General features: G+C 43.1%; 1 protein-coding gene across 1 annotated transcript in view; it reads right to left on the bottom strand.

Annotated features, from left to right (window-relative positions):
- Positions 1 to 2396: 2396 nt before the first annotated feature.
- MYO3B (myosin IIIB) overlaps positions 2397 to 12298 on the bottom strand; it is a 210217-nt gene continuing 200315 nt past the window's right edge. The window contains 4 exon segments of the mRNA XM_044418298.1: positions 2397 to 2517; positions 5265 to 5311; positions 5709 to 5815; positions 7806 to 7932. Coding sequence (XP_044274233.1) covers positions 2397 to 2517; positions 5265 to 5311; positions 5709 to 5815; positions 7806 to 7932 — 402 coding nt within the window.

Genomic DNA, 12298 nt, shown 5'->3' on the forward strand with positions numbered 1-12298 from the left:
GGTGATCAATCCACAGTTCACAACCCAGCAATAAAACATGGGTAGTCCCCATGGGTAACAGGCCTTGGCTTGTTAGAGCACCATGGTTCAGTCAGCATGATAGCCCACATTTCAACAGCAACTCACACTCGCTGTGGTTATTATTAAAGGGATGTCTAAAAGACTCTGTGAAACCACCAGGAATCAGAAGCAAAAGGTGATGTACTCTGCTGTAAGTCACTCAGTCCTACTGCAATCCTATACATATTTACTTTCCTGGAAATAATTCAGTGGAGCTTGCTTCTGAGTAAGCATCTATAGGATTGCATAGTTAACCTAGAACAGGAATGCAGAAGGTGTGGCTCCCCAGCTGTTGAGGAAGTGCAGTTCTGCTCAGCCCTACCCAGCAGATCCAGTGGTGAAGGATGACAAGCTCTACGGTCCAACAACAGCTGAAGTCCACACATGCCCCATCCATGAACCAGAACATGCTGACAAATCTACACAATGGGATTTACCTTCTAGTGAGTCTGTTTAAGACTTCAGCCAAAATTACCAGCCAAAGCCTTCATTATTTGGCCTTCAAAAGCAAACGCAGCCCAAATTCCAGGGAAGTCTGGTGCATCAGGCTTCCTCCTCTGTTTTTGCAGTACCCGGAAGCCAGCAGAAACAAGTGGTTTTTATCCAGCCCCTGGCAAGCCAGCATACATGACTATAAGAAGCCCTGGATGGGCTGCATTCAGTGTGAGAGAACGGAAAAAGTATAGGGGTGCTGAAATACCTCATTCTACATTTTGGATGGCTGGGCCCTGGGAGGAACTGCAAATTGTTCAGCTCCTGTAAACTTCATAGTGTCGGTTATGATTGTCACATGTTGATCTAACTTGGTGGTTCCCAATCTTGGATCCTTGAATGTGGCTGACAGTTCCCATCAGCTCAAGCCAACAGGGTAAGACATCTGCAAGGATGTGAGTTGTTGACCAATGACATCTGGGGATCTAATAGTTGGGAAGTACTGAGATCTTAACTGATGAAAAATGAGTACAGGTAGCTTCTCTAAAGGTAAATATGGCAAAAGGTACATAAAATTATGAATGATGCAAAGAAAGAGGAGACTAGTAGAACCCAGGGTCATCCAATGAGAGTGGATGGTAGAAATTTTAGGGAGGATAAACTATTTCTTTACACGGGGTATAGTTAAATAATGAAATTTGCTACCAGCAAGAATTTTGATCAGAAAACACCTTGAAAAACCTTGCCTAAAAGGTGATCTAGAAACAGTTTTAATAAATAGATAAAATATGTGGTGATGGCCACCAACCTAGGCAGCTTTGCAGGAGGACAAATTCGTGGGGCTATCAACAACCACACTAGCCGTGGTAGCTCTATGTTACCCCCATTATGAGAGGTGATGCACCCCTAAATACCAGTCGCTGCATTATGTGGGCGAGTGAGGGACATGGCGCATTTGTCTCCTTGCCTAGTTGTGTGTTCTTGAAAGGGCCACCATGGGAAAGAGATGCTGGGCCAGATAGGCCTGACTGGTGTGACCAAGCAGGGGATCCTGAATGTGAATGATATACAGTAGACCAAAGAATTAGTTATGCATCATATTGACCCTGATCTTATTATTACTAACTTCTGTCAGAAGGACATTATAAAATGCTAAGTTAAGTGATTTAGTAATATGCTATTAACTGTTTTACCATTTCAGCTTTTGATGTTTTTTTTTCTCCTCTGGGGAAATAAGAGCCACATGTCCTGTCACAGCATACTCTTTTGCAAGATAAAGTCTAAAACCACACATTCAGCATTTTAAATGGTTATTACTTTCCATACCACCACCAGCACCACCATGCTAATTCTTTCTAGTTGTATAAGCCAACTCCAGTTTCCGGAGTCCTCAAAATGCTGTCTCCCCATGCTGTGTCATCTATTCTGATTATAAAGCAATCACCGTTCTGATAATTTGAGAGCCATCAGAACCCATGCTGTACCACATGAACAGGAAGGGGTAGGTAAGCTGGTTCCTGCCAGCTATTTTGGACTACAAATCCCATCATACCCAGTCAGGAAGGCCAAAGGTCGGGGATTCTGACAGCTATAGCTGAAAATACCTGGAAGGCACCAGGTCACCAACCTCTGAGTTAGGATAATGATCTGCTATGAAATGACGCACAATTTTAAGACTGAGGTTGCCAAAATTTATATCCATATTTAGCTTTTTGGCAAAAACTGCATGGCACATGCCAGCATTTGCTGTATCTGTCCTGAGAATGCACATATGTGCACCATTTACACACACACACACACACACACACACACACACACACACACACACGCGGCAGAAATGAGAAACATATGTGAGATTTCTTACCAGCATTGCACCAAAGGAGCTAAGCAGCAAAAGTTCAGCTCTAAAAGGACACCCCTCTGGAGGAAGGAAGGGCTTGGACTGAGTTGTCTTCCTCTGTGATGGAATCTACAGCTGATAATGATTTGTAATACTCATCCTCCCAATCCAGCACTTTTATTTGCCTAGGGGGAAAAGAAAACACAAACCACACCAATGGTGCTTCAAATTTTTCAGCATTTGATGGGAACAAATGGATGGTGAAACAAAAACAGCCTTGCGCCTGATGAATGGCTGGGGCTGGTGAAGAAGAATCCAGCTCGCCTGGAAGGGATATGTCTCACGGCTGCCAGGTCTTCTGCACTGTCTTCCTATAACTGGTCACAAGTGTGTTATGTTTGAGTTATGGCGCTTCTAGACTTCAATTTGCAGGGGGCATGTGATCAGACTCTCAGTTAGAGCATGGGAAATCTACAGGCCTCACATTCAGGAAAGGGAATCCCTGTTCTGATCCCATGTGGGGTTGGTGTCAAGGCCAGGCATGGCTGGGCCTACCCTTCCACTGGCAAGAGCCTCTGGAGTTCTGCTCCTCTTCACCTTGGCATCCTGCAAGTTTATCTGCCTCTTGCTCTGGCTGGGACCATGGTTGTGGTGGCAGTGGTGAGAAGCAGCAGCCATAAGTGCCCCTGCCTCCTCCTCCCTGGTTCCCTTCCTAGACAAGCAAGCAAGTGGCAGCCATGATGGAAAAGAGGAGAAGCAACAGCAGCCAGTACCAGTGGTGGTGAGAAGGAAGCCACACTGATGGAGGGGGACTCCTGACAGTGTCACGCCCAAGACCTTCCAAAACTCAGAGCTGGCACTGAAACCATGACTTCATAGGATTAGTAAAAGGGCATAGTACTACTGTGAACCTAACAGCAATGGCAACTCAGCAGCCTGGGGAAGTGACCTTCTTTTTCCTGATTCAGAAGCTGTTTTCCTGCGCTACTGTAAGGACCACTCTGTACTATGGCAAATCATTCATCAAGAGTCTGTTTTTAATTGACGTTGAACTGTGTAAGCAAAATCAAGATTTGTGCTTCTGACCAACGATGCTTCCAAGCCCTTTACTATGTGAAAGTGTTGTCATATCTGTTGATTTTTAAATGATCACACAATCATACATACACAAACACACACACACACACACACACACACACACACACACAGACTGGGACAGATGTCCCAGTACTGAAAATCTTTTTCACACAGTCTGAAGACCATAGCAGAACTTCACCACGGGTCAGGTGGCCCTTTGAAAAGGGGTGGCATCTTATGAAGGGGGTGATGATGACAACTGATAGACATTGGATCCCCTCCTTCTGTGGATGGAGGCCCCTTCCACTTGCACGACAGTTTAGTTATTTACTATTTGCAAAGCGGCATCAATGATTGTTTTGAAATAGCATGAAGAGGTCACCATACACATGGCATTGTTCTGTAGCAGAAGTCTTGCGTTTTATGGACAGGAGGAAAACAATGGGACTTACTGCTAACACGTCCCCCCTATAAAGAATCAATAAAATTGTTACGGGACGTTCGTGGGAACATTGGGGTTGGAATATGCTCATCCTAACATAAGCCACTTACATGATATGAACTTGAATTGTATTTAGGAAGCACTGTGAGATCAGTTTATCTGGGGTGGCTTTTGAGGGCTCAGGTTAAATCATCATCCTCATGACCACCGCCATATGTATGATGTTTTTAGCATGCTTTCGGGGGATGGATTCGGGGACTTGCTGGATAATAAACAGGAGACACTTCATCAGTGGCAATGCATCCCATTTTCCCTTCAAGAATATTGCCTCTGGGTTAAAAGGACAAGATCACATATAAAGCAGCTCTTAGCCAAGAGGCAGGAATGAATGGACAAGGACTGCCTCATTTGGGGTGCCACTACTTTCTGTCCTGTCTCTCGTCCATGCAGGGAACAGGGGGATGGCTGCTCCGGGGGTGGTGTCTGTGCTCACAGCTTGCAGGTATCTGCTTCCACAAGCCTCTTAGCCCATGACAAGTCTCAAGCCCTGGGCTCCAAGATCACCGCAGACGGGGACTGCAGCCAAGAAATTAAAAGACACTTGCTCCTGTGGAGGAAAGCTATGGCAAATCTAGACAGCATACTAAAAAGCAGAGACATCACCCTGCCAACGAAAGTGCGTATAGTCAAGCCTATGGTTCTCCCAGTTGCAATGTATGGCTGTGAAAGCTGGACCATAAGGAAGGCTGAGCGATGAAGGATTGAGGCCTTTGAATTGTGGTGCTGGAGGAGACTCCTGCGAGTCCCTTGGACCGCAAGGCGATCAAAACGGTCAGTCCTAGAGGAGATCAACCCTGACTGCTCTTTAGAAGGCCAGATCCTGAAGATGAAACTCAAATACTTTGGCCACCTAATGAGAAGGAGGGACTCCCTGGAGAAGAGCCTAATGCTGGGAACAATAGATGGCAAAAGAAGAAGGGGACGGCAGAGGATGAGGTGGCTGGATGGAGTCACTGAAGCAGTCGGTGTGAGCTTGAGTGGACTCTGGGGGATGGTGGAGGACAGGAAAGAATGGAGGAATGTTGTCCATGGGGTCGCGATGGGTCGGACACGACTTCGCGGCTAACAACAGTCTCAAGCCCACTGTAAACAAAGGCAAATAAATGTTTTCCTGCATCCTGTTGAGAAGAATCTTCCCCTCAGCCCCTGAAATGACAGCTCCCACAGTGATACAGGCCACATTAGATGCAAGTTTTCCATTTGCTTCTGCAGCAAAATGCCCAAAGTTGCTATACAGGGATAGGTTTGAGTTTATTTTGAGAAATGTCTCTAGAAAGTTTTTGCATTTTCTGTAATATCACAAAGGACTTCTTCTGTTTACAGTTGCTTAGAACTAAGAAGATAGATATTTACCCAAGTTTTCTTGGCTTCCTCTTGCTCCCTTGATATTCTAGAGTTCCCTGTGGAGAGGGCCAAGAACACACAGTCAAAGCAAAGCAGCAAGTCGTTAATTTTTAATTCAAAGTGATTTTGTGTTGAATGCAAGCAGATGCTGATAATATCAGAAGTCACAGCATAATTTTTTTGATCAAAGGGCTCAAGCGAGCCTGATGAAGCATGCATCTTGCTCGTCTTTGATAAACCACATCAATTATTCACCGTGAAGGCAGACATCCTGACATGAAAGCAACAGATAAAGAGCATAAGCACATGTTCAAGATGAGAGCTGAAGAACGTCATGGGGAGGGGGCCGTGGGGTGTGGGGTGGAGCTGGAGGGGTTGGAACAGGTATTAATAACAAAATTATTAACTGGAAACAAAGCCAGTAAAATGGCTTTATTGCCACTTTGAACTCACATTTAACTGGTTATAATACATGTTGTCCTCGGGGCTATTCAGCACTTTGGGCTGCTGACACCTCCGACGGGGTATTTTCAGCTTCTGTTCAAGACAGTTCTCTGAACCTGCAAGAAGATAACACAGTTTTAGCTCTCAGCACACCAGGTGCTGTTAATGTCTTAGCATATTTTAGAACCAAAAGAATTCCCCCTCCTGTCCTATTGCTTCCTGCATTTATTACCTACCTTGCTGAATTCTCACAGGCGCTTAGAACCTGAGGATGCCGGAACATTTGGAAAAAAACGGCGAGAAAACGCTGCCTTCATTTTCTCCTCCCAGAGATATTTTTAAACATGGTAAGTGGTATATAAATCTACTTGATACATACATACATACAATCTATCTCTAGTGACATGTATATTATGTTCTTGAATGGTGTGGTGACCGGATAGAGATATCACTGCTAGCTTGTGAAGTTGTAGCTGTCAAATTCTCACCCACCCGCAAATATAAGAAACAAAGGCGGTCTGAGTCTTCGGCCTAACAGGATCAAGTTCTCCCGCTGAACACATGAAAGCTTTCAACATTCTAGAGGAAACTCGCAGATTTCCTCTCCAGAAGGCTGGCTGTGTGTTCACTGAAAAAGTAGCCCTATATGCGTTTTAAGTTAGCAGAAGGAATATGTACATTGTGCAGAACTAAATGTATTTATTGCTGCTTTAACATGAAAAAGGTCCTCTTGGAGCATAGCACAGTTCAATGACATGTGGGGGAGTTTGTATAAGAGTTCACTAAACTTTCAAAGACATCAAACCACAAAAATGGTCACAGATCCTCCCTTGACATCACTCTTGGCCATGTGGCCAACAAAAGACACATCTTTGTAGCCATGTGGCGACTCTTTTAAGTAGTGTTTATTGGGCATAGGAGACAACTGTAGTGTGGACAGGGATGGACAGAAAGTACCCCAAACAGTTTAGAACTTCACCTCCCAACATTTCTGGCCATTGGCCATGCTGGCAAGGGCTTCTGGGAACCAAAATCCAAAACATCTGGAGATTTAGTTTCTGCCTGGATGTAGATTACAGATAATGCAGCTATTGATATTCTGCTGTGATATCGTGATAGAAAGGCAAACCTCTGCTCACAGACCGTCCCTTTACAAGGCTCTTGAAGTAAAATACATGTGTATTTAGACAATGTGTCCCATTGAGTTCACTGGGCTTAATCCCAAGTAAGTGGGTAAAGGATTGCATTTGGGATGTCATAATAGGAGATGGCAGGTTATCAACTGTATGCACAGTTCCTTTCTCACATTCTAAGCTTACTGCATTCTGGCTGAGTGAAGTCTTGTGCTAACTTTCCAGTCTGCCTCTTGGGTGGCCTGCAGCTTGCTTCTTTGGAGGGAAATGCCCTTTTGCTAAGCCCGTTTGTCTTCCTTATGTAAGTAGCCGAAATATGACTGGTAAGGGGAAAAAAATGTCTGGGACTATTTGAAACAGCCCATTTTATCTAGAAGAAACTAAATTAACATGTGCTCTCTACTGTGTAATAAACCAAGATCAAAACTCATGTTTGTACATTTTAAACTGTTAACTCACTTCAGGTTATAGATACTTGCTACCTCTTTGCTGTACTGTTTGTTTTTAAAATCATACAAAAAAGTAAGAAGAATTACTGTTGCAGCCATGATGTGCAGTCGTGTGTATGTAATCAGATGTCTCTTGGCTTTAAAAGCAAAGCAGAAGAGGCTTGTGGCACCTTAAGAGATGTATTTGTGGCATGCACATTTGTGGATTAGAGCCCTCTCCATCAAATTAATGAATCAGAATCTCAAAACAAATATATAAGCAGAACAGATAAAAGAGCTTGAAGAGTACATTTGGTATGTCAGCATCCCATAGAAAATGTAAATGTATACAAGGTAAGTACAGTAAATCCATAACAGGGGATAACACAAACTTCCTAATTTTGTGGTGTTGTTTTAATCCCTCTAAAGAAAACTACTGTTGTTATTGAGACCTTAAACAGAACTGATTAATTCTAGTCCAGCCATTTCATACGGGAGTCTCCCTTTGAAGTATTGCTGTTCAGCAATAAAGGCTTTCAGCTCACCAGCAGCATGCCCTCCATTGGTATGGCTGGTGCACAGCTCAGCTCCCCCATTGTCTTCTGAACGCTGCCTTTTTAATGTCAGGTTTGTCTCTGTTTCTTCTTTCACATAAAGACCAACCTGTTCTTCCTATGTGGGACAATGCAGAAGAATATTGTTGGCATGGCATGGCAAGTCCTCCTAGAGGATGAACAACTAAGGGGCCCATCCGTGTATGGCTGACGCTATTTGTCTTGAAACACTGTTGTCTGGATAGAGAATTGGCCAGTGTTGTGTATGGACTTGTTGCAAAATTACTGCAGGTTAGTCTTTGGTAGTCATGAGTAGCTTTTCTAGAGTTAAACTTCCCGAAAGGCTGTCACAAAGAGGAAGGACAAGATCCCTTCTTGTTCATTCCAGAGTGCAGGACACGGAACTATGGACTTATGTTTAAAAAAAACTAACAAAACAAAACAGATTTAGACCAGACACCAGGGAGAATTTCTTCACTGTCAAAGCAATATGACAATGGAAGCTATTACCTGGGGAAGTTGTGGGCTCTCCCTCACTAGGGACATTCAGAGAGTGTCTGGACAGTCATCTGAATGGGATGGTGTAACCTAGTGACCTGCAATAGCAAGGGGTTGGACCTGATGGCCTTCTGGCCCCTTCCTACTCTACTCTTAATTTATACTGATAATTTTAATCTTATATTTGTAAATCAATGTATTTTTTGTATTTTTGTATTTAATGGTAATTTATTATGTGCTATTGTATTTCAATGTATTTTACCGTGTTGTAAGCCGCCCCGAGGTTTCGGCAAGGGGCGGCATAGAAATGTTATAATAATAATAATAATAATAATAATAATACTCTTCTATGATTCTATTCTGTGGTTAAGGAGAAGAAACTGAGAGCATGTCGTCCTGGGTGGTGATGCCAGGCATTCTAGCACTTGGTTCCCCACCAAGCCAAAAAGCTCAGCAGGTCACCATTTAGCTCTGTTCTGACCTTGCACCCCTGCAGACACTTAATGTGCGTGTGGAAGGGAGGCAGGATCGTATCTGCTGATCCCACATCCAGTCTGCATGTGTTTGGCCCAAAATGAGAGTGCTGGATTTGTACTATCTGGAACGCTGCTCTTACTGTAGTTCCTCATCATACATACAATTCTTATATGCCTGCAGTATATATACACCCGCAGAGGTGCTCAGACAGAATCCATTCTTGCTTTTAGCAAAACAGAGAGAAGTCATGGGGAAGGCCTGTGGGTAGCGACTATGACCGGACACTAACTGCAAATGCAGCATGAGTCAAGTCCCAAGATCATTGCCAACATCTAGTACATTTCCATGTAACAGCTTAAATTCAATTCAGCTGAAGCTGTCTGGAAGGTTCAGAGCAATAAAAGAAAGCATATTAATATGCCAATTAAGTACATAATTACACTAAGAAGCAACCCAAACAAACACTAACATTATAGCATTTCAGATTAGTTACAGATCAGGCAAAATCAATAATGACTATATCATCAATTACTATTTTTCTGTAATGTGTAAACCAGGGCCAAACAAACCAAATAAACCTAGCTTGGCACTTTAAAAATTGCAGATGAGTGGTTGTCAGCGTATCATACACAGTTCTTTCGGTTGATGTAACTTATTAGCTTGTCAATAATTGTCAGTAGTTTTGTTTCCCCTGCCACCCCCCTAAATTTAAAGAGTCTAAGGGGTTGCACGTTCTTGTCTTTGTACAAGTATTCTAATACAAAATTCAACACAATATAACATTTAAATCACGCAAAGGGGGCAATCCTAGGTATACTTTGACAGAAAAAAAGCTGTGCTGGCTGAGGAATGCAGAGGGTGGCAGGCGTTTTTCTGCCTAAAAATGCCTAGGGCTGCATTCACAGGGCTCCCATCCAGTGTGGCTTCCCTAAACCTCTGAACCTGGAGGACTGCAGGCATCCCATGGCAGAGGAGGGAGTGCAGAGGCTAGAATTGCTTCTGTGCCGCCCTCAACCTCCAGAACTTTTAGTTGTTCCATTTTGGCCATCCAAATATTCTTTTCTTCATGACAAGAGGCTGAGGCACTTCAAATTTTTTGGACAGCTCCCCCACACCCAGCTCCAAAGATGGTCTTCCATCTCTGGAATGCAGCTGGTGTGGAAAGAACTGTGATGGTTGTGAGGACAGAAGACGACCCAATCAGACCAGAGTCCTAGCTCTAACCTTGGAATGGAAGGCTGGAACTGAGACTTGGACCCAACCTGTGCCCCCTCCCTAATGTCGGGAGGCAAAAGAATTACATCCCAAGTGTGTGTTCATTTTCTTTCTCAGATATTTCAGATCAAATATGTGTGGCATATAGCAGGGACAGACAGAAAGAATGCCACATGCTTTGAACTTCAACTCACGGCATTATTGGATGCTGGCAATGCTGGCAAGAGCATCTAGTAGTTAAAGTAGTACAAAACATGTGAGATCTAACTTTTGCTGGCACCAAATTAACATGGGGTAATTTTGAAGCTTTGTTGTTTACTAAATGGAAGTAAAATAAATATACAAAATTAGATTACTCTGTAGTGTAGTCTTCCTTAATATGGTACGCTCTAAATGTGTTGACTTTAATCCCATCAGCCTCAGCCAGCATGGCTGGTAGTTAAAAATGCTGGAAGTTGTAGTCCGAAATATCTGGCATGCACAAGGTTGGGGAATACTACTTCAGGGCGTAATTAATTTCGTTAGCATGGGTAAATTTTTCCAGAAAATCTTCCAGTTCAAAATTTTCAAGAAGAATCTCATCCCTGCCAGGTGGGTGCCTTCCCACTCCCTCTCCATGTGCGCAGAGTGTAGGAATATGAAGACGAGAATACTAACCTCAGAGTAAACTAAAATGAACCTGAACTCCTCGGAGGAAAGTTGGGTTAATAATGCAATAAAATTAACAGCTTTCTCATGTTTTGCCTGATGACTGCAACACTGCCCCTAATTTGTGCTGTGTCTAAACAGCACTAAAAAAGTGTGTGAGTAACTTCAAAAGGAGTGTTATGGCAGCCCCAACAAACTCAAGGGGCATAACTAGATGATCCACCAAAAGTGTTGCCACTGCATTTTGGGTTTTACAAGGTAAGTATTGTGAATTCTTGTTCAGATATGGTAATTCTGCTGTATATCCAGTCTACATAGAGGGAGTGGAGAAAGATGCAGCAGCTTTACTTCTGAGATCACAAAGTGAAACTCACTCTCAGAGCTTCTTTATAGGGCAGGCACCTCCATGTTGACTCCATGCTCACAGCAGGACTATGACATGCTGCATGTATACATGCATGCTGTCCTGCAGCTCCACCCTCCACCAAGTCACAATGCTGACGGCACTCCAGATTGCATCCATCAGGTGGCTGGAGAACAAACAGGCAAAGCCAAACATTCCTCAGCAATGATTTTAGCTCATAAGGAAAGCTCTGGTTTGTGCATATGGGCAAAGGAGGAAGATTTTATGGAAAATATCTCATGCTCAGGCTTTTTGTCACTGTTGCTAACCGCTTTGCAGTCCTACCAGGGGCAATTCTCATGCTCCTGGCTGTTGTCAGATACCATTTAAAAACAAATCAAAACATGATGCCAGGATGAGTGTCGGAACAAATTAAATGAGTTACCCAAACATGTAAGCAGTATTTGACCTGTACTAGAGCAGTTTGCACCTGCCTTTAATGACTGGGTTTATAGTCAGGAGGCATTTTTGGATTCAGTTTGGATGCACAAGTAGCATCTGTAGCTCATTAAGCCGTTTACCAATAAATGTTGGTGCATCAGCTGTGTGAGAGAATTGACCAGGCCATAGCTATCTCACTTGCAATAACATTTAGGCTACACTACTATGTAGGCAGGGCTTGGGTTGCCTTTGAAAAATGTCTGAAAATGTTAACAGAATACAGCAACCAGATTGTGAATTGGTACTTAAGGCCATGAACATATCATACCAATGTTCAAAGGTATTCGCTGGCTTCTAGATAGTTTCCAAGCTCAATTCAAACTGAAAAAAAGTATTTAGTTCTGCTTCTGACCATTGAAATCCAAATTAAAACTAAAAGTACCTGTACCGCTAGGATAGATAAAGGACCAACTTCTCTCATATGACCCTGCCAGCTCCAGCCTCACCCTTCTAGATACAGTAATGCTTTGGAACAATCTATGACCCACTTCACTTGTAATGCCAGTTCATGGGTTGTTCAACCCATGAATTCTTGGGACCATGTCAGAGCCAGCAGGCCAGTAGCTTCAGACCAAAGCAACAGATGCACATATGGCAAAGATATCCTTTTTCATTTCATTTCTATACTATCCAACAGCTGAAGTTCACTGGGCACTTCATAACAATCCATAAAATTACAAACCACAAATACAGATAATAAAATACAACATACCATTTCAACATACAAATTTTAAAACAATTTAAAAGCTAAAAACAATTTCAATAGAAATAGTAGACATGTTCCTGAGAGGACTGACATAGG

The sequence above is a fragment of the Varanus komodoensis genome, unplaced genomic scaffold (assembly GCF_004798865.1).
Source record: "Varanus komodoensis strain SLA01 unplaced genomic scaffold, ASM479886v1 scaffold9, whole genome shotgun sequence".
NCBI classification, from domain to species: domain Eukaryota; kingdom Metazoa; phylum Chordata; class Lepidosauria; order Squamata; family Varanidae; genus Varanus; species Varanus komodoensis.